The sequence below is a fragment of the Calonectris borealis genome, chromosome 21, assembly GCF_964195595.1.
Source record: "Calonectris borealis chromosome 21, bCalBor7.hap1.2, whole genome shotgun sequence".
NCBI classification, from domain to species: Eukaryota; Metazoa; Chordata; class Aves; order Procellariiformes; family Procellariidae; genus Calonectris; species Calonectris borealis.
The window spans coordinates 9,925,260-9,946,457 of NC_134332.1; the positions used below are offsets into that span (position 1 = coordinate 9,925,260).

Consider the following 21,198-nt stretch of genomic DNA (forward strand, 5'->3'; position numbering starts at 1 on the left):
AATTAGAGAAATACCGGAGAGATCACCCCAAGGACCTGGGGTACGACTCGGTCGGAGACCGTTACCCCGGGCACCACGGGTGAAACCCGCTGTCTCGCCACCCTCCTCCTCCAGGTGCTGCTTTCCCTTCCTAGAGAAGAAAAACTGCTGTAGGACTGTTTGAAACGTAGCTGCTATAACTCTTAAATTTTAATAATAGATTACCATTAGTATCAGCCTTATATAATGCACACCTCATTATTGCTTACTCAGAATAATTTCTCAGCCTGCTTATAGAACCTTGGAACTTTATTTGCTGAGTATAAAATATGCAGAAATGCATGAATAGTTTTAAGACTTGGTACCCTAAACTAATACAGCATGCTTTTTTTTTTCTGCACCGTGATTGAAGTCAAATTAACATATTTACCTTCAGTGCTCCCAGGAGTAGCATTAAAAAATTCAAGAGGTGATTCAGAATAGTCTCCGATTTACTGTGTTTAAAGCTGGATTTCATTTCTCAATAAAACCATGCAAACACTTGACTCCCTTTCAGCTTTGCAGCCTCTTTCCTCCCTGTGCAGGTCCTTGGACTTATCAACAGATGGTAGCAGTATTATTACCGCCGCATTCCCAAAAGGGAGCTTTTTATTTTATTTTATTGGTTTTCCAGGATGGGGGAGAAAGCAGAGACAGAGAATAAGGGAGGGAATGAGTTATAACAAATAGCACAGAAGCATAGCTGCTATTTTAGTCTGAAATAAAAGTATCAGGCGTGATTTTGTCTCACTGCCTGCAAGCACTGGTTCGCTGTGTAATGCTGGGTACGTTATTGTGCTCTGCCTCAGTTTATCTGTATGTGATAACAGCTTCCTAGGGCAAATCATGAAGCTTAATGTTTGCTATATGTTGACGTCTTCCCAGGAAAAAAAGCCGTGTAAACGCAGGGGTAGGAGATGGCAATGGTTGCTTTATTGCCCAGTGGTTTCTTTATTCTTGCCAACGATTACCCAGGAGCTGTCCTGCCTGTGCCGTGATTTATTTCTACAGCTATAGGATGCAGCTCCTATAGCTCGCAGGATTTCAGTCAGGTGCAGGGGTGCAAATTCGTGCCCCGAAGCCGCAGGCTGCTCCACCATCACCTCTGCCATGGGCTATATCAGTGCTACAGGGAAAGCTTTGACCCTCTTGGTTTTCCTGCCCAGGTAATAAATATTCTGGGGAGAGGGTCTATGTAACAAGCCCTGGTACTTGGGGTCGGTACCCTCCGAGTGGAACAACGCTGCCTGAAAATTTTGTTTACCATGGGCTAGAGATACTTGCAGCAGCTTTTTTTCCACGCCTGCTCCTAGATTAGGAAGTTATTTCAGCAGATGTTGTTTCCTAAGAAAATGGGTTAATGCTCGGTGGTTAGAACAGTGTGGCAAAAAAGCTTATTTGTGTGAGGTTTTGGCTAATTGCCTTGCAAGTGTTACAGAGCGTTGCAGCAAATTTCCTGGATTTCGCAATCGCGATGGTTCTGGTCTAACTGGCCAGAAAGATTTTCAAAAATACAAAAATAAATGGAAAAATAGAGGCAAATCACTTGCCATATTGCTGTAAAAAGCTGAAGGACCTTAAGTCTGGGGTGAAAAGTCTCCAGGTGTCTGAGCAAGTAATTGAGACTCGGGGCTGAACAGATCTCAGAGTTTTATCATGTTTTAATTGATGAAAGATGGATGTTGCTCTGGGGCAGGCCAGAACAAACCCCTCTTAGAAATAAGAAGTAATTCCCAGGCTAAGAGTTCCCTGGGAGAACTGGGATGTTTCTCCTTCCCAGTTCATGGGAACGGGAATGTCTTTACGGGGCTGTTGGTGCGGGGAGGGGGAGGCTGCTGGTGGCAGGGACCTCGGGAGGTGGTGGGTCTCAGCTCTGCCGTGGAAGCTCTTTCTCAGCATGGAAAGCCCTTGGGGACCACGTTCCCGTGTTTTGCACTGGGAGGCGAGTGTCCGGGCGCCGCAGGGACTGCCTGGGGCTGCTGGTGTTCTTCAGGGACCGTGCTGCTGAGCTGGGGGTGCTCTTTGGGGTCACCCCTGGTCTCACATGCACATGGTGCCCAGCCCCGCTGGGGCTTTTTTTGCACGCCTGCTCCCACCGTGGCCCGCGGTGAAGGACCAAGGCTTGTTCTCTGGGTTCCCCAATCCGGGGGCAAGCGAGGTGGCTGCCGCCAGCGCCCCGCGCCCAGCCCTGCTGCTGCCGCCGCCTCCCGCTTGGCACCTCCACCGGCTCCCCGGGAGCCGGGGCACCGCACCGGCAGGCAGAAGAAAAGGAGAGGAGATGTATTTCATGCACTTATGAAATGCATCTGTGGAAGGTTCTGGTGCAGGTGAAAACAGAGCCTGGACTGAGAAAGGGGTTGGTCTGTATTCGATAATACACGTGCAATGGGTCCGGCTGCTCCGTACCACGATGGTGGTGGTGTGTCTCGCTAACGTAATGCCGTCTTGGTGGGGAAAGCTGCCTGACCCCGGTCTCGCCCGCCGGCATCCCAGCCGCCGGCGGCAGGACTGCTCCCCAGCGCTGCCTCGGCTCGCAGGCACCGATCCTGCCCGGGACTGGTGGAGGTGGAGGCTGCTCTGAGCAAGAAGGACAAGAAGGAGTTTCAGTCTGCACACAGTGAAGCCAGCAACTCAGTAAGAAAGGCAGGTGCGCGGGAAAATGCAAATCAGGTGTTGCTGTTTCTCAGAGCATCACGGTAAAAAGACTTTTCCGGTGTCGAAAAGTCTGATGGCGATGAACTGCGGCTGGCGGGGCTGGAAGGAAACCGCGGGCTCTCTCCCGGGCAGCTCCGCGCTGCCCGCCCGGGGGGTGCTCCGGGGAAGGGCGCCCGCAGCGTCCTCTTCGGCCGGTCCTGCGCCGCGGAGGAGACCCGTGTCTGGGCCAGGGCCCCAGGGCCACGTGCCGGCGCAGCTGCGGGCCGGGGGCTGGCGGCATCGGCCAACACCTCATCCCCACGCTGCTGGTTAAATCGCTAATTAGATTCCATCCGAGCAGCAACATAAACCAGGAATAAATGGACTTGGCTTCATAAACTTAGCACTTAAATATTTTCCCAGGCAGGAAAAAAAACATTTGCTTTCCATGCAAAACATATAAATCTTGGAAAAGTTCCCGAAGTTGCGTGTTTAACTGTTCAGATCTGTGCCTTTGTAGAATAGAAGTGGTTATTCTCCCGCATAATTATTTTTCTTTTTAAAAGGAAGCTGAAATGTTTGCGAGGAAGACATTTTAAGCGGCTGCTGGGGATGAACAAGAGTGAAGGGAGAGTCAGGTTTAATGATGATTGCTTCGCTTTGCTTTATCGCTGTTGGAAATGAAGCACCTTCTCCTCATCCCCTCCCCACAAGGACTAACCACAAGTGCCGCTTTTACCGTTGGGTTTTGGGGCTGTTTCTGCTTGTCTTACGAGTTTTATTGAAACGTGTATCTGGTTGCTAGTTTCTTTTTAATCCCACTAAAATACAAGAGCTGTTACTGGCGTTTATTTAACGCGATGGAGTCATTATATAGTTAAAATTGCGGATGCTGTATAAAACCCGGGCTCTCTCCTTCCTTCCCACTGGCCCTGGGGCAGAAGGCTGCAGTCGGATGCTCCTTTATTTAACCGGTGTGGGCAAGGGGTGATAGGGAAGGGAGCAGCCTCCTCCAGCCAGGCTGCGTGGAGGGGAAGGGCCGTCGGTGCCGCTCGCCCCTTCTCCGTTTGCTGCGGTGGCAGGCGAGGGGTGCCCCTGGGAAACGGGGGGCTTCTGCCTCCGGGCACGGGCACTGCTCACCCAGGATGGAGGGTTCTGGAGCGGCGGGCGAGCTTTCTGCAGCTAGATCCATCATTATGTCCTGTACTGCCCCTCGTGCTCACCCCACGGGAGACCCCCCGTAACTATGTAAATATAGAGATACAGCGCGTAGATTTATTTTTGCATAAAATCACTGTTTCGCATAAAATCCCCGAGGAGATGCTGCGGAGACCCGTCACCGCGGCTGGCGTGATGCACAGCCTGCGTCGGCACCTTCCCGTCCCCGTCCAGAGGTGCAGGTGGGCAGCGGGGGGGCAGCACCCCCGGCCCCGCCGTGGCACTGGGATGTGGTTGGGGATGGGGGCTGGAGATGGAGGAGCGGGTCTGTGGTGACTGTCCTGCCTGGAGCAGGTCGGGTTTTGGAGGGAGGACACGTGAAATGAGTTTGGTGGTCTCCTTACTTGATGGACTTGTTTTCTCGGAGCTGGGATGAGGTGGGGTTGGGGTGCGCCAGGCAGGAGTTCTCCCAGGGCAGCGGTGCGCTGGAGGAGGCTTTTCAGCACGTTGGCCCTTCATGAGCACCATGAACACACGGTCTGAAAGAAGCTAGAAAATAAAAACACACAACAGTCTCCTCCGCAGAGGAAAAAACCCCAATAACCATCCTACAGCTTCCCTCCACGAGCACTTTCTGCACGCTTTGCTGTCGTTAATAGTCACCATTCCGGAGCTAGAGATGTTTAATTTATCTGTGTTCTCCTAACACCTTTCTGTTTCATAACAGTAATCACCTCTCCGGTTTGGCCGGGAGGCAGCGGTGTCTGCCGCGCTCCCTGTAATCCAGGAGTGAATCAAAGCAACTTTTTACAAAACAAGATTCTCTCGCTGTTGCAAAAGAGCTTTGGGGAAATCTGGTTTTTGTGGTTAAGGATCTTACTCTGATGCACAAGGAAAATTATGTGTAGCTTTTATTTGGCCCAAAGGATTCTTACAACATTATCCGTATTTCCTTTAATTTGTGGGATTTCTAGTAAATGGGCTTAAAAATAGGTCCGGGCAAGATGCCAAGGTACATACGAACAGCACAAAAGCTTTGCAGGCTGCGAGCAGCTCGCTTTCACTTCTCCCTCGGCGCAGGCTGGGGGGACGGAGCAAACGCTCACCTTTGGGGGTTAAGTTTAATGACGTCTCTGGAATTCTTTGGAAGTCGATATTGCAGAGAAGATCCTTTAACTGTTTAATAGAAGCAGTGCAATGTTGTCGTTGAAGTCGGGAAGGGGAGCAGGACGAGCTGTAGCGCTGGGGGAGGACGAGAGCATGGGGGGACCCGGGGACCCTCACACAAGTCCCTGGACCGCTCACTGATGGGATGTGGTGACCTGGAAACCCGGCGTACGAGCAGGAGCAGAACATGGCGACGATACACGTTTGGTTTTTGTTTTTTTTTTTTTTTTTCTTTCAGCTTTTCATTCTCAGAAGTCTCTTTAAGCCTTTTGTAAGATGGGAAAAATCTAATAAGGGAGAAGCTATGGCTCGGAGCCGCGCTCCCGGCCGGGGCGACTGGCGGGTGCCCGGCTGCCTTTGGTGATGCTTAGCTGGCTCTTTCTTCAAAATCAGTCTGGGTTCAAGTGCCTTAAAAATGCATTTTTCCCTGGGGACAGCCACCCACAAAAGCCTTTCATTAAGATGTAGTAGGTTTATGCAGCTGGAGTCCCAGCGGTAAAGGGAAGGTAAGTGGGAAAGGATGCCGGCTGCGCCGTGCGGCAGCCAGCCCACCTCGCCCCACGTTCCTCTGCCGGGCAAGGTCGCCTTACGGCTTCCCAAAATGTGTGATTTTTGTCCTACTTTTGCAAAATTTAGTTCATTTGATTTTAATTAAATCTTTGGGCATAAATCTGTAAAACTTTATTTTAGTTTGAGTACCGTGGATGCTGTGTCTCTCTGTTGTGAGTAGCTTCGTGGGAGATGGATGAAGAGGAGGAACGGGGAGACGGATGAAGAGGAGGAAGGTTTTGAGCTTCCTGGGAGCAGCAGCAGCGTGTCGGATCGGTGTGGGCAAGGGCAGGAGCGCGGCAGCAGGGCCAGGGTTGGGTTGGGGCTGCGGCAGGTCCTGTGGGTCACGGCCACGAGGGACCGGCCTTGCGGGGAGCGGCGGGCGGGTGCAAGCCCACGCCGTGCCCCTGCCAGCGCTCCTGAACTAAAAACCTGCATTTTCACCTGATGGTGGTGATGGACTTCCATAAAATCAAGAGGACCTCGGCGCTCAATGCAGAAGCAAGCTTGTTAATGGGAAATTATTTATGCCACTGGCAGCAATGTACTAGTAGTGCTTTTCATCCAAGGATATTGGGTTGCTTTACAGATGTTAAGTCTTCTGATGCCTCTGTGAGCTGGGGGAAGTGTGGTTAATTCGGTCGTACAGGTGAGGACGCCAGGCCTCGTCTCTGCCCGCCCCGAGCGCAGCCTGGCTCCTCTCCCGTGCCGCACCGGCACTGGGACCACGCTTTTCCTTAAAAGTCGATAACTTCAGAGTTGTCATGGGAGCGGACCCTCCAGGATCGCGGTGGCCAGGGACTGCAGTCCCACGAGCCCTTAACCGTGCCACCCGGCTCCCCGCTACCCTTTCTGGAGGAGGCAGGTGAATTTGCTCTAGCTCTTATTATCAGGGATCATGTCCGGGATGCGCCTGGAGGGCACGCGGCTCCCTAACGCCAAGCCTTTCCATCGGATAGCATGGCCGGCAGTCGAATGGGATCTCGAGCCTTTTCCACGGGACTGATGCCGGTGGATGCCGGTGCCGGTGGGTGCCGCAGCAGGCGCGGGAGCACCGTGGGGCTCCCGGCTCCGAGGGCTCTTCCACGTTTGAGGGAAAAGCAGAGCAGAGAAAAACGCCCCGTGCTACCTTGGCACGGTTTTGGTGCGTTGTGAGCAGAAATCATCTGTTTCCCTCTGGCCGTGGAGCCGCGGAGTACGCGCACCCCAAGGCCCCTCTTTTCTCATCAAACCTCGGGGTTTCGCAGCTTCCAGCCCCGGGGACGCTTTCCCTGCCGCGACCTCCCGCCAGCCCAGTGCTGGAGCAGAACTTCACATTCCAGCTGATTCTTCAAATTTTCCTCCTTTGCTGGAGATCAGCTTTCCCGGCTGGCCCGGAGGAAAAGGCTCCTGTTGTTTCTTCAAAGACCAAGGTTAAACGAGCAGCTGCAGCACAGCGCGGTGGTAAATGCAGGGTTTTTAGGGGCTGGGGAGATGAGGTGGTGCCGAGGGCTTGCAGCCGGCGCTGCTGCCGGGGTCCGTCGTCGGGGCTGGGCTTGGATGTGCGAGATCCCTCTCGAAACAGTGTCATCCCTGGTACACACCCCTGTAAGCCCCTTTGATTTTGCTTTTTAAAAATAATTGGGTTTGTGCCTGCGGTGTTTTGGGGTTTGGTTTTTTTTTTTTAAAGATTTTTAACTGAGAGACAGCAAGTTCAATATTTTCTGTGTCTTGGATGTGTTGTGATTTACATTTGATTTTAGGCATAATTAGAAATGCAAGTAGAGCGCTTTGTGTTTTACCTCTGCTTCAACTATTTATGGCATGATATGCAAATGAAGCAAGCTATGAATATTAAAGATTAGAGTATGTTACAAAGTATCACTGTCTTTAATGAGTTCGGTAATGGGCACAGGCTTTGCACACACTTTAATATGGAGGTATTTTATGTTGTGTGCCGTCTCCGCGGCTCTGCAGCTATCGATGCCGTCTTCGGTTACATCCCAGGAGAGCGGGGCCGTGATTTAAACCCTCGGAGCCCGGCTCGGCTGCAGTAGGTAGGTGCGATTTCCAAGCGTCCCCCTGACAAAGGCGGCTGCGGCTGGCGAAGGGTGTTGATGGATTATTTCACAGAGACTGTTTCAGTTCTCGTCTAGGTCAATCCGTTTCATCTGCTGCAGCGGTGTAGATGGATCTGAGAATATGAAAGCGCTCGTCGACCTTTCAAGGTGCTTTGCAGCACTGGGAGGGAATCTTAAACACGCTCCTGCCAAAATGGAGCCGCTGCCTGTAACATCACATAGAGCCCCAGAAATTAATTTTGCCGTTCCTCGCCAGTTAGACTTACTGACATAGAATTATTTTGGGGTTTACTGACACATCCGAAGGCATTTGAAGGAACATCTTATCTACTGGATAGCGGCGGGTTGGGAAGCGGGGCTTCTCGCATTAACCCTTTCTTGCCGTAGGAGCCTGGGCAGCCCGCTTAGCTCGGTTTTATCTCTAAACCGTGAACGGTTTTATCTCTAAACCGTGAACGGTTTTATCTCTAAACTAGCATCCTAGTTATAAGAGGAAGGTGGCGGTGTGTTGGGGCCCTGCGGTGCGTACAGATTTCACCCACGGGTAATCTGAAGAACAAACTTCTGCTTGAGCAGCGGGGTCCCGGTGGGATGCGGGGGGTGCTGCGGGGGGATGCCGGGGGGCTGCGGGAGGTGGGGGAAAAACCAGCCAGATAGGGAAAGCAAGGGATTTAATGCCAAATGGGGCTTGGGGAGGGTGGGCGGCGGGAAGGGAGAATGAAGCATGCCCCAGGGAGCGTGCTTTTCAGATTTGAGGTATTTAAATTACAAATTTTGATGAGGAAGATTGTCAGCAGTATTCAAAACAGTGCTTAAATTCTTTTGAAACGCTGTCGAGCTGTGCTGTGGCAGTTGAAAAGTTTGGCACACAAGAACTTGGCCCAGAAGTTGCTGCTTGGGTTTTTTTCCTTTAAAACTCAATTCATCTGTATTCAAGTATCCCACATGCTTAAGGAGAAAAACCCACCAGGCTCACACTGGTTTGAGACAGACCCTGGTGTGTGAGGGAAGCTGCAGAAGTGATTGATCTCTAATATTAGGGGCTTTCCTTGTCGGTTAATGAGCATTTATAACTCCTTATACTTGTGTATTAAAAAAAAAGAAAAATTCTAGCGCTTGCGTCTACTCGTAAAAACAACCAGCAAACTAAACTGGGGATTAGAATATGCTTGTGTTCCACTGGATTATTAATCCACATGCATTAGCTATACCTGCTTTTTTTGATGGGTCGATCGGTGTTTGTTGGTGTGGGATCAGCTCAGTGTTTGCAGCTGTGTTGTGGACGTTGGGGAGACTTTCTTACCGCCAAGCTCTGACCCTCCTCTGCTGCATGAGGCTTGGATCGCTGTTAAACCCCCAAATTTAAGCCATGTATCCTGTGCTTCAGCTAGAGCTGTGCATCAGTGGGTGTCCCGGGGGCGTTTGCTGTTCAGCTGGGGCACAGCAGCACAAAACTTGTAAGATGTTAGTGTTGGCTCTGAAGATGTTCTTGACCATATATATATACACACACACACATATATAAAAAAAACCCCTTTATAATATTATATATGTAATATAATATATTGACCATATATAATATATAGTATAATATCATATATGTAAAAATATAATATTCTGGGCTGCGGAGTTGTCGGGGGGGTTAGGATGCGTTACAGAATTTGGGCAAAATTTGTTGGACTGGTGAGGGGTTTTGTTGCAAGAGCAGAGAAGTCAGAAATGAGAAGTCGGTTTTGAGTCTCATATACATTCCTGCCTTGCTGCTGCGATCCTGAGGGTGGGAGCTGAGTCTACAGGGAGTTTTCCCCCCGGGAAGTGGGGGGAGAGAGAATTGTTTGCTGAAGTGTAAGCAATAAATGCAATATATGAAAAGTGCGTACGATGTGGTCTTCTGCTTTGCCCTCATCAGCCGGAGGAAGGTGGGCATCAGGTTGAGGTGACCATCTCAGGTCACAAATTTTAGGTTTCTCAGGGTTTTTGCTTAATGATAGAAACCTCAGTTTTGAAAAACACCCTGTGCAATCTAATATTTGCTTCTATAAACCTGGAAGTACAGAGTTAAATTTCTGCAGTATATAACTTTCCTGTTCTGCAAGCTTATATTTCCATTAAGGATCAAGCTCAGATGCAATTGTAGCTTCACTTTATAGAGTATTAAAAGTTTAATGTATAAATGTCTTCCTTCGCCAGAACTTTTTGGCAGTATTGTTTTCCAGTGCTGAAATTTCTACAAAAACATGGAGATCCCGATAGCTGGAAGGACTCAGCTGCCCTTGAAGGGTTAATTATATTATGCCTACTATTTTTCCTTGTAAAGCAGGGAGAATAAGCTGTAGCCAAAAGTAAAAGTCATTAATTTTAAGACAGAGATGTAAGCAAAGTTTCCTTCCCCTCTGCAGGTTGGTCAGGGTAGGCTATGCAGTAATTGAAAAGTAAAGGCAATTGAATTACAGGCTCCTGTCCAAACGGAGCGCGATTTCTTTTTTTTTTTTTTTTTTTTTTTTTACAACCTCCATTGCATCAGAACTAGGCAGTATTCCTGATGTTCTCATGTGTGTTAATGCTGACTCACAGACTAACTTGCACAAGAAAAAAAACACACAGGCAGCTCCACCATACTAGGTAATGAGCTCTAGCAAGAAGCAGCGTCTGATGTTTTGTAAGCTTTTTTTAATTGACCTTTTAAGATATTTACTTTATTTTAAGGCTTTCTGTTCCGTAGTGGCACGATGGTAGAACTGAGTCATGCATGTTATATATTGCTAGCTCTGCTGTTGTGTACTAGGAGTGAGGAGAATACAATTCAGCACGGCACTTGTCTTTTTGATGTGTTACGGATGTGAAATAATGTTTGTGATGGGATGCAGGCAATGCACGCTTTGCAGAAGGCATGGTGATGGGGTGCTGTATGCTTTCTGGTGGACGTAACTTAGTCGGGGTCTTGAGGTTTTATTAGATTGCAAAAAATTGAATTCTGCAGAATAATTGTATTTTTTATCCATGTCTCTCCCTTACCCTTTTCCTTGCAGCAATCTGCAAAAAATTTAAAATGTTGCATTTTCTATTTTTGCTTCTCCTTGCTTTGAGAGCTCTTAAAATCAGTGATAGATAGGGGGGAAAAAAAAAAAAACCTAATTAAAAAATAATGGCAATAACACGCTTCGCCTTGGCTGAATGACTGCACTTTTTGGAGCAGCAGCCTGCCGGTGGGTGACCTCGAGCAGCGGTGTTGCGCCCAGGCTGCCGGTGACTCACCTTGCAGCAGGACAGAGCCCGGGGAGCTGCCGCCGGTGCCGGGGCTGTGCCGGGGTCCCCAGGCAGAGCTCCCAGCGCCCCGTCCCCGGGCTGCCCTGGCAGAGGGGCTGCGTGCGCCCGGCTGGGCTGGATCGTCGGCATTCATTTAATTCACTTTTCCATCTTTTCCCCCGTTCCCCTGCCCGAGCCTCCAGGTCTTTACTTTCTGTGTGAACTTTCAGGGTTATAAAGCAAAGGTAGCTCCGTGCTGCATGCCTGCCGCCCGTGCGTTGCTTGTGTGTTACTGAGTAATACTTGCAAATTCAGCTTCTGCTATCTTAATAAGGCAGAAATAATCTTCTTTCACCCATTGCCACTGGCTGCTACACTAAAAATAGGGTACGTTAGCACTGCTCGCTGCTTGCCACTTGCAGCATTTCAAAAATAAATACTTTGGAGCTGCAGAAACAAATGCTGCAGAAGAGGAGTCTCGGCATGACTGTCATTTGATTACCAAACTTAACCTTGTTTTCTTTCCCCTGCCAAAGACGGGCATTAAACTGTGCAGGCATTCACCGCGTTTCACATTTGCACCCCAGTCCCTCTCCCTTCCCCTCCCGGGGTTTTCTCGCCCCGAACCCCGACGCGGGCAGAGGGGAGGCTTGGTTTTGGGGTGGGGGGTGCAAAGACTTTTTTTTTTGCTTCTCAGTTCCCTGACACGGCGACCTGCGGTGCATGGGGGGTATGCACAGCATGGACCTGAAGTGCATTTTATTTTACTTTATTTAACTATTTATTTTTATGACGGCGTTACAGCAGCTCCGTGCTCGGGGAATGGTACTTCGCCACCGAGTTTTGCAGTTAGCTGTTGCATATTTTCCTTCGGGCTTATATAAAAAGTGCATTTCCTTTTCATTAAAAGGGGGGGGGAGGGGGAACCACCCCGAACCCCTGTAGCAAGAGCTGAGCAGTGGCACCCCCGTGCCCGGGGGGACTGGGGACAGCCCCGGGGTGGCGAGCAGCTTTGGGGAGCCCCTGCCCGGCGGGGTGACATCCCCCTGCCAGCCTCAAATCCAAGGGTGGGATTTTCCCCCTTTCTCCTCATTTACAGAAGAAAGGGAAGTTTCCTTTGACCCTTTGGGGCCTTCAAGGGCAGGACTTTTCAGCTCTTTTCTTTTGAGGGGCTTTGGCTGGCTGGGGGTGAAAGCCCTCGGCCGCTTTGTCTCCCAGCCCCGGAGGGTCCTGCTGCCTTTGTCCCGGCCCCAGCTGCCCAGCGCACCTTCCCGCGGAGACCTGGGGCTCTGGGGGGCTTTGGGGGCGGCTTTTTGGGGGGGGTGAAGTCTCTGAGTCTCTTTGTGCATTGGCTAAGGAAAAGACAATCTAAATACATTATCTAATTATTTCTGATTACTCCTGGGGGAGCTCTGATGCCAGCATCTTGTTCTAGGTCGATGCTTTTTTCCTTTGTTGTTGTCGCTGAGCCCCGACCTTTCAGGCCTCGGAGCAGGAAAATAGTTTAGAAAAGAGCAAACCTGCTTTTTTTTTCCCCAAAGCATGTGAACGCAGAAACTGAGAATTCTCAAATTCTCATGGAAGTTGTATCAAATAACGGCTGCAATTTTTGTGAACATCTTGTGACAAAGGCTATGACTTTACAAAAATCGTGCAGACATGTAGGAATTGTCCTGGTATATCCAAGAGCTGGAAAAAGAGGCTGCCATTAGAAAACAAAATGATGTTTCGCTTGAACGGTCACATATCTTAAACGATCGGGGGGGGTTGGCTGGTTTTTATCCAGTTTTGTCCAAGTTTTCCTGTGTGGTAGGAGGTGTCCATCTCATCATCTGTCACCTGGAGGACATGGCAGCCAAAGGGGACTGGATTTTTTTGGGTGGCGATGGCGCTGGGGGCTCCTGCACCCTGGGGCACAGCTCAGCTTGGGAGATGAGATTGCAAAATACAGTTTACATCGGTAATTGCTAAGGTCTTTTTTCCTGCAGCGTGGTTCTTCCTGTGTCACATGGACTGAAGCCATTTCAAACCATTCAAAAGTAGCTCGGTGCTCTATTTTTTTAAAAAAAAAAAAGGCATATTTAGTAGAGGAGATTTTTAAATTAGACATTATCAAGTGTTATTGCATTCGCTATCTAGTCACAGTAACATTTTGTTGCTGTTGTTTTTAGGGGATGTGAGGTCTCGTGGTGAGCAGGTTCTCCTTGGCTTTCCAGACTGCCTTCTTTCATTTCTTGGATTTTTGGGAGGTTTTGGGTTCTTGGTGGTTTTGGGTTGGGTTTTTTTTTTTCCTATATTCTGGTCATAAAAAGGCAGGGGCAGAGGGGGAAGGAAGAAACAAAAATCCAGTCCTGGCCTACGGTTTATTGAAGTGGTTTGGACTTTTGCAGCTCACTGGTACGGCTTTGCTCGCCTTCCTCAGTGCTGTTTCTAGACCAAACGCAGTTACTTTTTTCACCGTTCCCTGTGAGCGTGTTTCAGGGCCTTTTTTCTCCGGGCAGACTGGAGGTTTAGACTGTCACTGAGTGCCACCAGCAAGCTCGGCCGCTTTGTGACCAGCAGCTACAAAATCTACTGGAATTGGAAAAAAGGCCTCCGGGAGCTGGAGGGATGCGGTTCTTGGGGTGGGATCCCTTCGGGGTGGTCAGGCCAGGCTGCAGCCCTGTGGAAGGCGAACCCTGGGGGGGATCAGTTGTGTGGGGCATCTTGGTTCAAACTCGAATGTCTCATGGGAGGTTTTATATGAAATCTGCCGATAATTTGCTAGGCTGGGGCACTCTGGTGCTTCTCACCGGCTTAAACGTATCCTGAACCGGCACAATTTTGGTGGTTTTAGAGAAAGACGTGAGTTCCTCCTGGCACGCCTGGCTTGTTTATAGAGCAGATTCTAAGCAATATTAATAATTGATACCTATTTTAAGATGGTTTGTACCACGCTGTCCTTGGCCGGTCCCGCTCATCCTGCCCTGTTGGGTTTCTCCGAGGCAGGGGGTTGTGAGCGGGTCTAAGGAGGTCCCACCCGGCGCCTGCCTGGTCCCTCCAGCTCTAAGGGAGCTCTTGCTGGAAGAAAGAGGAGGAGCTCCTTCTCCACCCGTGGTCTGCCTCACCACGGACAAGGCTTCCTTCAGGTGCCTGAGTGGTGACGGTTTGTTTCTGTAAAGCACGTTATTTTTCAGTAATTTTCACAGATCCAGAGTGGATCTGCTTTTGCCAGAGCAGACTCCTTTCCTTCTCCAACGGAGGTTGGTGCTGGTGTGGTTGGAAGGGGTCTTGGGCTCTTGGGCTTGGCTGTCGTGGTGTCTTCTCTGCCCTCCTCGCAGGATGTCACCTTGGTCCCCTCTGGGTGCCTTAGCCTCCTCATCAGCACCAGGCAGAGATCTCCTTGACCTGACACCAGGTTTGGATGAACCCCTTGAGCGCTCCCGACGCGTGGAGGTCCTCGGCTGGGAGCGTCACGGCTCTGCCAAGCGCTGGGCGGCTGCAGGTCCTGTGGGATGCAGAGCAGACGTGTTAGTGCCGTTTGCTGGAAGAGCAGGGGAAGGCAGCCAGCCCTGGGCGCTCGGGAGTGGCAGCAGTTGCTGCCGTGGAGTTGAACTTAATGCACCAAACATCTCTTTGGGCGGTGGGAGCGAGGTAGCGCGCCATCGGCAGGGAGCATCGCTAGCACTACACCAACTGTAGCGCTCCCTACAGTTATCCTCTATCTAGGGATGGCTTCACCTCTAATCTCTTAAATTTTAACTGTGTGTGACCATCCGAGCAGAGCCGTTGCAACAAATCCGAGAGCAACAGCAGAAATCAAAACGCTCTGGGCAAGAGAGAAGTAAGCAAAGCGAGGCCCCACCCTCTTTCCCAGAAAAAAGCACCAAACATGCTCAATAAATGCGAAGGTAATTTAAAATCTGAATCCAGGAGACAATGTGACTAGGATTTCATTACTTAAGCAAATGGATTTGCTTTTAGTGGATTCAGCCACAGACTGAAAGAAGCTTTCCCCAAGGGGTAAACATTTTTCCTGCATTTGAAAGGCTTTCTTGGGGGGGGGGGGTTGGGGGGATCAGGACTGTGGCTGCCCACGGAGCACCTTTGTTTTGGGCAGATTTGGGCATTCCCAAAGCTCTCCTTTTGGGCTGGCGGTTTTGGGGAGCCCCTGGGGCGGGGCGGGGGGATGCGGGGGGATGCAGGGGGATGCTCGCCCCCCGCCCCGCGCCTTCCCCCGGCTGCAGGAGTTAACCAGCAGCAGTGCCAGCTCTGCAGACTGTTTGGAATAGTTTAAATGCTTTGACACTCTGGATGTACTAGATGGCAGGGGAGGCAGTTTACAGCGTAATTCATATGCAAAACTGCACTATAAATTTAAAACCTGTCTCAGTTGCCGTGGCACCACTAAGCATTTCATCAGCATACAGTACAGTATTTCTGCCATCTTTGTTTGCATTGCAGTGACTCATCAAAAGTCTGTCTTGTACCAACACTGAGAGCATTCCTCTGGCACTGATATTTCTCTGTTTTTAAAGCTTCGGTTTGAAACTGGCATTTACTTCAGGTCCCTAATCAAAGGGCTCTATTCATTGCAGAGAGCAGCCTGAATGTTAATCTGCATCCGGCCTATTCATTTAGATGCTGTGCGCTGCCGGGGAGATTTGACTTGGTAAAAGCTTGAGCTACAGCAGATACAAACCCAGGGTTTGATACTATATATATTTTTTTTTCCCCCCCTTTTCCTGAGCGATCGTCGTTGCTGCGTATAGCGTGGTGGCCGGGGCCATACGGGGGGACGCAGAGCCCCTCCGGCGAGCGGCCGCGCTGGGGACGGGCGCTGCTGAAGGTACGTTCGCTCCGAGCCAGGCGAGGGGACCGGGAACTTCCTCGCTCGGAAGAATTTTTTTTAACCATGCAGATACAATTAAATTGGCTCCGAGTGTGTTCCCTTTTCTTCCTGTTACCCCGTGGCCTTGCAGATAGGACTTTTTTTTTTTTCCCCCAGCAGTGGGAACAGAGCAGCTCTTTGTGGGTTATTATTTTCTTTTCAGAGATTTTTTTTTTTAATCTTTCTCAGATAAACTTCTTTTTTTTTTTTTTCCTTTTTTTTTTTTTTTTTTTTATATTATTCTTATGAGCTTTCAGTATTAGTTAACCGTAGTTTTTCTTCAGTAGTATTGAAGGCAAACAGGATTTTAAATCTCCTGGACTCTTGCATGGAGCTCGGGGAGGGGGGACGGGGGGTTTGGGCTCCGGCTCGTGTCGGTGAATCCGCAGTGGTTTGCTTCGCTGGAGTTTCAGTGCGCGGGCTGCACTAGTGCTACCTGCTCCGCCGCTGCACGGGGCTGTGCACGAGGTCCCTTCGAACGCACGGCTTTCCTGGCTCGGTGAAAGGAGGAATTATCCCCGTGGCCAAAAGGTACGGCTGGCCTTACAGAGCGGCCGCGGTGGGATGCAAAGCCGGAGCCGTCGCCTCGAGCCCGTTTCGTGTGAGGTTGCTCGGAGGGTCCCCGATGCCGCTCGGCTGGGGCCGGTACCCCCGGCCGGGGGCGATGGGCTGGGGGGCCGGGGGCTCCGGCCGCAGGAGGGGCTGGGCTGGGGGTCCCCCTGCCCCACTGCGGATTTAGGGGAGAAAAATAAGAAGACAACTTGGTCGGCGGCTCGCTGCGGCGTGTCGGTTTGTTTTATTGGGGCTCAAATACCTGGCTTAATTTGGAGATAAGCCTCGTTTTGTTGGAGGATAAATCTGTTGAGAAGGGGTTTAACTGTTGAAATGCTCCCTCTTTCTGGTGCAAATGGGAAGATTGCTTTTCAGAGTGCTTTTTCCTGGGAGCTGTCGCTCCGGCAGAATCCTGTATTTATTTCAGGCAGAATGGCACATTGTTTTATAAATATCTTTTCTGTAGTTTCAACATAGCTGCCGGTTGTTGTGTTTCTTATATAATGCTACCCGAGATCTGTCTGACTATCTCACGTTTGCTTTACTGTTCACTCCTCTCCCATTACCGTTGAGATTTTCCTGCATAAAGTAAAACCCCCGGGGGAATAAATCAGTGGTGCTTATTTAAACAGACCACAACTTGAAGAAAATACTTGCATTTTTGGAATATCCACCAATAGCCTTTCCAACGTTGTTTGAAAACGTCGATAAGTAATTTTTATAAGCGATTGCTTTTCTGCATCGGCTCTCAGAGCTTAGCTTAGAGCCTTTGATGTCGGGTGAGGTGGGTTCCTCTGCTTCTGCCTGCTTTGGTGAACTGTCTAAAAACGCTGTGCCTCTCTCCCTGCCTTCTCCGTTTTTCAGATGTGCCCTACTTTGGATATTCCTGCATTGAATGTCTGAGGAGCTCCAGCCGATCCTGAGCCATGTCGCAGATGTTGCACATAGAGATTCCCAACTTTGGGAACACCGTTCTGGGCTGCCTGAACGAGCAGCGGCTGCTGGGGCTGTACTGCGATGTCTCCATCGTGGTGAAGGGCCAAGCCTTCAAGGCGCACCGGGCGGTCCTGGCCGCCAGCAGCCTCTACTTCCGAGACTTGTTCAGTGGGAACAGCAAAAACGCCTTTGAGCTGCCGGGTACCGTCCCCCCCGCTTGCTTCCAGCAGATCCTCTCCTTCTGCTACACCGGGAAGCTGACCATGGCGGCGAGCGAGCAGCTGGTGGTGATGTACACGGCGGGCTTCCTGCAGATCCAGCACATCGTGGAGAAAGGGACGGACTTGATGTTCAAGGTCAGCTCTCCCCACTGTGACTCTCAGACCACCATGATCGAAGACCCCAGCTCGGAGCCGCAGAGCCCCTGCAACCAGCTGCAGTCGGCCTCGGCGCCCTACGTCATGTCCCCCTCCATGCCCATCCCGCTCCTCACGCGCGTCAAACACGAGAACCTCGAGCTGCAGGCAGCTGCCCTGCCCGGCCTGCCCGGCAAGCGGCCCCTCGAGCCCGGCGCCCGGGAGGGGGCTGGCGGCGGCGGCCCCAACACCGGTCCCCTGAAGCTCTCCCGCGTCTCCTACTATGGGATGCCCAACCTGGCCACCCTCATCCCCAACGTCCAGCAGGTCCAGTACTCGCAGGGGGAGCGGACGAGCCCCGGCGCCAGCAGCATTCCCACCACCGACAGCCCCACCTCCTACCACAACGAGGAGGACGAGGAGGACGACGAGGCATACGACACCATGGTGGAGGAGCAGTACGGGCAGATGTACATCAAGTCCTCGGGAGGCTACTCTGGTAATGGACGGTCTCTCTCCTTGGGTTTTCTGCTCTCCTTCAGTGGTTGCTTGGTCCTTCTCCGGCCAGCATGGGTAGTTTTGGGCTTGTTCATCAGGCTTGGGCTTCGTTTGTTTATTTACGTAGCGTGGTGCAGAAGGTGGTGCACGTGGTGGGCTCGGTGCTGGTGTCCGGGTATGGCGCCCATGCCATCGCTCATGGGCTCTGTCCCCAGCTGAGAGGCTCTTTAGATAAGAGAGGCTGCGTCATCCGCCACGGTCGGCTTAGCCCTTTGCTTTTTGGCTGAGGCTGCCGACAAGCCTGGTGGTTAGGCGAGCCGTGCGGTGGTGACACCCATCCCTGGCCATGGCTGGGCTCACCTGCCGTGGGTCATCCGAGAGGGATGGTCATCCGTGGGAGGGGAAGCCTCAGCCCTGGCCAGCCCGGTGGAGGTGAGGTGGTCGGTCTGGGAGGTAGTCTTCAGCGAGGTGCAAGGCACGGTCCCTCTGTCCTGCCCTTTTAGAATGAATTTTTTAAAAAAGTTTTTAATATGACAGTTGGAGAAAAGGAGAAAACCATCAAATAAATAATTTTCATCGATGTTAATTAGGAATATCTGCAAAAAGAAGAAAAGAAGGACTTTTACGCCCACTGCCTGAAGTGACCCCCCTCTCCTTTGCCAGCCTTGCCCAGCGCATCGCTGTCAAAAAGGGAAAAGCGGTTTGGGGGCCCCTTGGTAACACGTTGTTTCTCTGTTAGGTGAGCCCCTGGGCGTGCTGAGGCAGAGGAGGTGGCTTCACTTCGGTGGTGCTCGGCCGGGAGCTGCTGGCTCAGCCCCAGAGCTGCAGGTGTTTGTGGCAGCAGCTTTGATCCGCGGGCGCTCCCCGGGGAGGGACATCTTCCCGCCGGCTCTGCCAGCGCGGAGCATCCTCTCACCTGGAGCCGCTTTCCCCGCTACGGGTCTGCGCTGAAATTGCTGGACTAATTTTGCAATTATTTAAGTCTCGTTTGTTGGAGAGCTGGCATGCTTTCCTCAAAGCTGTTTGATTTTATTCTTAAGCAAGGGAGAAGATTTGACAAATACGGCCTTTTCTGTTACCTAAAGCCAGGCTTTCCCTAGTACTGAGAGCTGGCTCATCCCCATCGTGTCCCAAAGAGCAGGAGCCCAGCGTCCCCCTGGCCCGTCCCCCTGCCAGGTAGCAAGCAGATAAGCAGCATTTTCCGAGTGTTTTTACCCAGCCATCTGCAGAAGGGGGAAAGCATACTGGCAGCAATGTTACTATTTTAATATCAGAAATATTTGCTGAGAAAAGCGGACGAGCCAGTTGTAGAAAATGAGCCTCGGAAGCCTGTCTGCTCTCTGCTGTGCCTCGAGTCCCAGCGGTTGGTACCGGCTGGGCTCAGGGGACGGGATGGGGTCGGGGTCCCCTGCCCAGCAGCCGCGGCTGCTGTTAGAGTCAGACCGAAGAGAAATCAGGCTGTTTTCCCTCACACTGGTTTTTGTTTTATGTTGCTTTGTGCTTCCCCGCCGTAGAGCGTGCGGTGAGTAATGTGGGTTTGCCTTCGGTGCCCGGGCTCGCAGCATTATTCTCGGAGCAAGGGGATTATACCCTTGGACACGGTGTTTTCCTTCGCTGTCACAGGGCTGGTTCATGCAGGAACGGAACAAAATAAATTCAGAAGGCGAGGGCAGGACCAGCCCCGGGACGGTGCAGGCAGCGGCTATTAGGCTGTACCTAATTCTTGCGGTGCGGGAGTCATCCCAGTTGGAAAAGTGAAAATACGAGCAGCTTTTTCAGGCGTCGCTGGAGATGCTGCAGCCGTCCAGCCCTCGTGTCGGAGCCGGGCACCTCGCAGCGAAGTTTTCCTACTTGGTTTCTGTAGGGGGAAGACTTGAACCGCGTCGTGATGCCGAGGCAGGGGCCATGCAGGGAGGAGGCAGGTCGGCCCTGCTGTAGGGCTCTAATATACCACATTTCTGCTAAAATATCTCTTCTGCACCAGCACATTTCAAGGGAGTTTCCTGTTTTAAATAAGCCAGCTATAGTATCAGGCTTCCTGGAAAAAAGGGCACACAAAAAAGAGATTTAAAAAAATAGAACCTAAGCTATTCCATTATGGTTTGGACTTGTAGAGCTAACTGTGTTTTAATTACTCGGGATAAACTGTACCTCAAAAGGTGCGGAATAATAAAACCATAAGATGGAAGAGAGAAAGCCAGCTAATCCTGCTCCTGGCATGTAGATCCCGACAGCCTTACAAAGGCCTGGGGGAGGGGGGAGCCCTTTAAAATAGTGATTGCCAAGGTTTCCAAGAGCCCCATTTGTAAAAACAAAAACAAAGCCAAAGAAGAGCACAGCAGATGAAGCCTTGAATTTCAGAGAGGGTTGGTTTTTTTCCTCCTTTTTCTCCGCTTTTTCATTCCCCGGCAGAAGCACTGACTGAGCTGACGCCAGTGAGTGTGTGGTGGGATGCTGGTGGCTGATGTTCTTCACTTCCCTTGAGCATCCCTTGCCTTGAGCATCGCCCACCGCCCCCGGGGCAGGGCAAGGCGCTCGGCAGGACCCCGCCGAGCCCGGGGGTCATGAAGCCTCCGATTGCCCCGAGGCTGGGGTTTTTTATTTCTTTTTGTTCATCCCTCTTTATAGTCAGAACCACACCGATCTCCAAAGCCGGGATCAGAGGCATCCCCGAAGCCGGGATCTGAGAGACAAGGAGCACATCATCACCTTGGCCAAGGGTTTGATGGTGGTAGAGCGAGGAGGAGGTCTTGCTAAGTGATGTGTCTCCTGCAGCGGTGGCACTGGTGTGATGGACCAGGGAAAGCGTTGGACCTGCCAAAGGAGCAGCAGATAAATGAAAGGATAAGCCCAGCCTTAAACACAGGCAGCTGGGAGGGTTAGGTTTAGGCGTTGGTAGGAAAAGGTGCCTCAGCTCCCAGCCGCTTCTGGCCACATTCGGTGGCCGTGGTCTCACCGCCGCCGGCCCCGCGCCCGCCTGCTGCTGTGGCAGGCTGGGAGCATCGCGGTAAAATGGCTCCTTATTCTATAACTAGGTCTGGTTGTGGAGAACATGTGGGCCTTGAGGACACGAGTGAGACTTAATGAGGTTTCTAGCATCTGATCCGAGGAATGCACAACTCCAGAAAATTTTAAACAAAAGCCAAGTATTTTT

The 21,198-nt window shown here is 51.2% G+C and overlaps 1 protein-coding gene across 6 annotated transcripts in view; it reads left to right on the plus strand.

The window, feature by feature from the left end:
- The window catches only part of NACC2 (NACC family member 2), an 87,224-nt gene that overhangs the window by 48,734 nt on the left and 17,292 nt on the right, over window positions 1–21,198 (plus strand). For 2 of the 6 annotated variants that reach the window (XM_075170739.1, XM_075170737.1), the window contains exon 2: window positions 17,119–18,045. In XM_075170739.1, the coding sequence (XP_075026840.1) occupies window positions 17,181–18,045 (865 nt within the window). In that variant the 5' untranslated portion in view covers window positions 17,119–17,180. Of the gene's footprint in view, window positions 1–9,848; window positions 10,246–15,107; window positions 16,304–17,118; window positions 18,046–21,198 lie in introns of those variants that run through there. The other 4 variants (XM_075170743.1, XM_075170740.1, XM_075170738.1 and 1 more) reach the window with 4 other exon arrangements.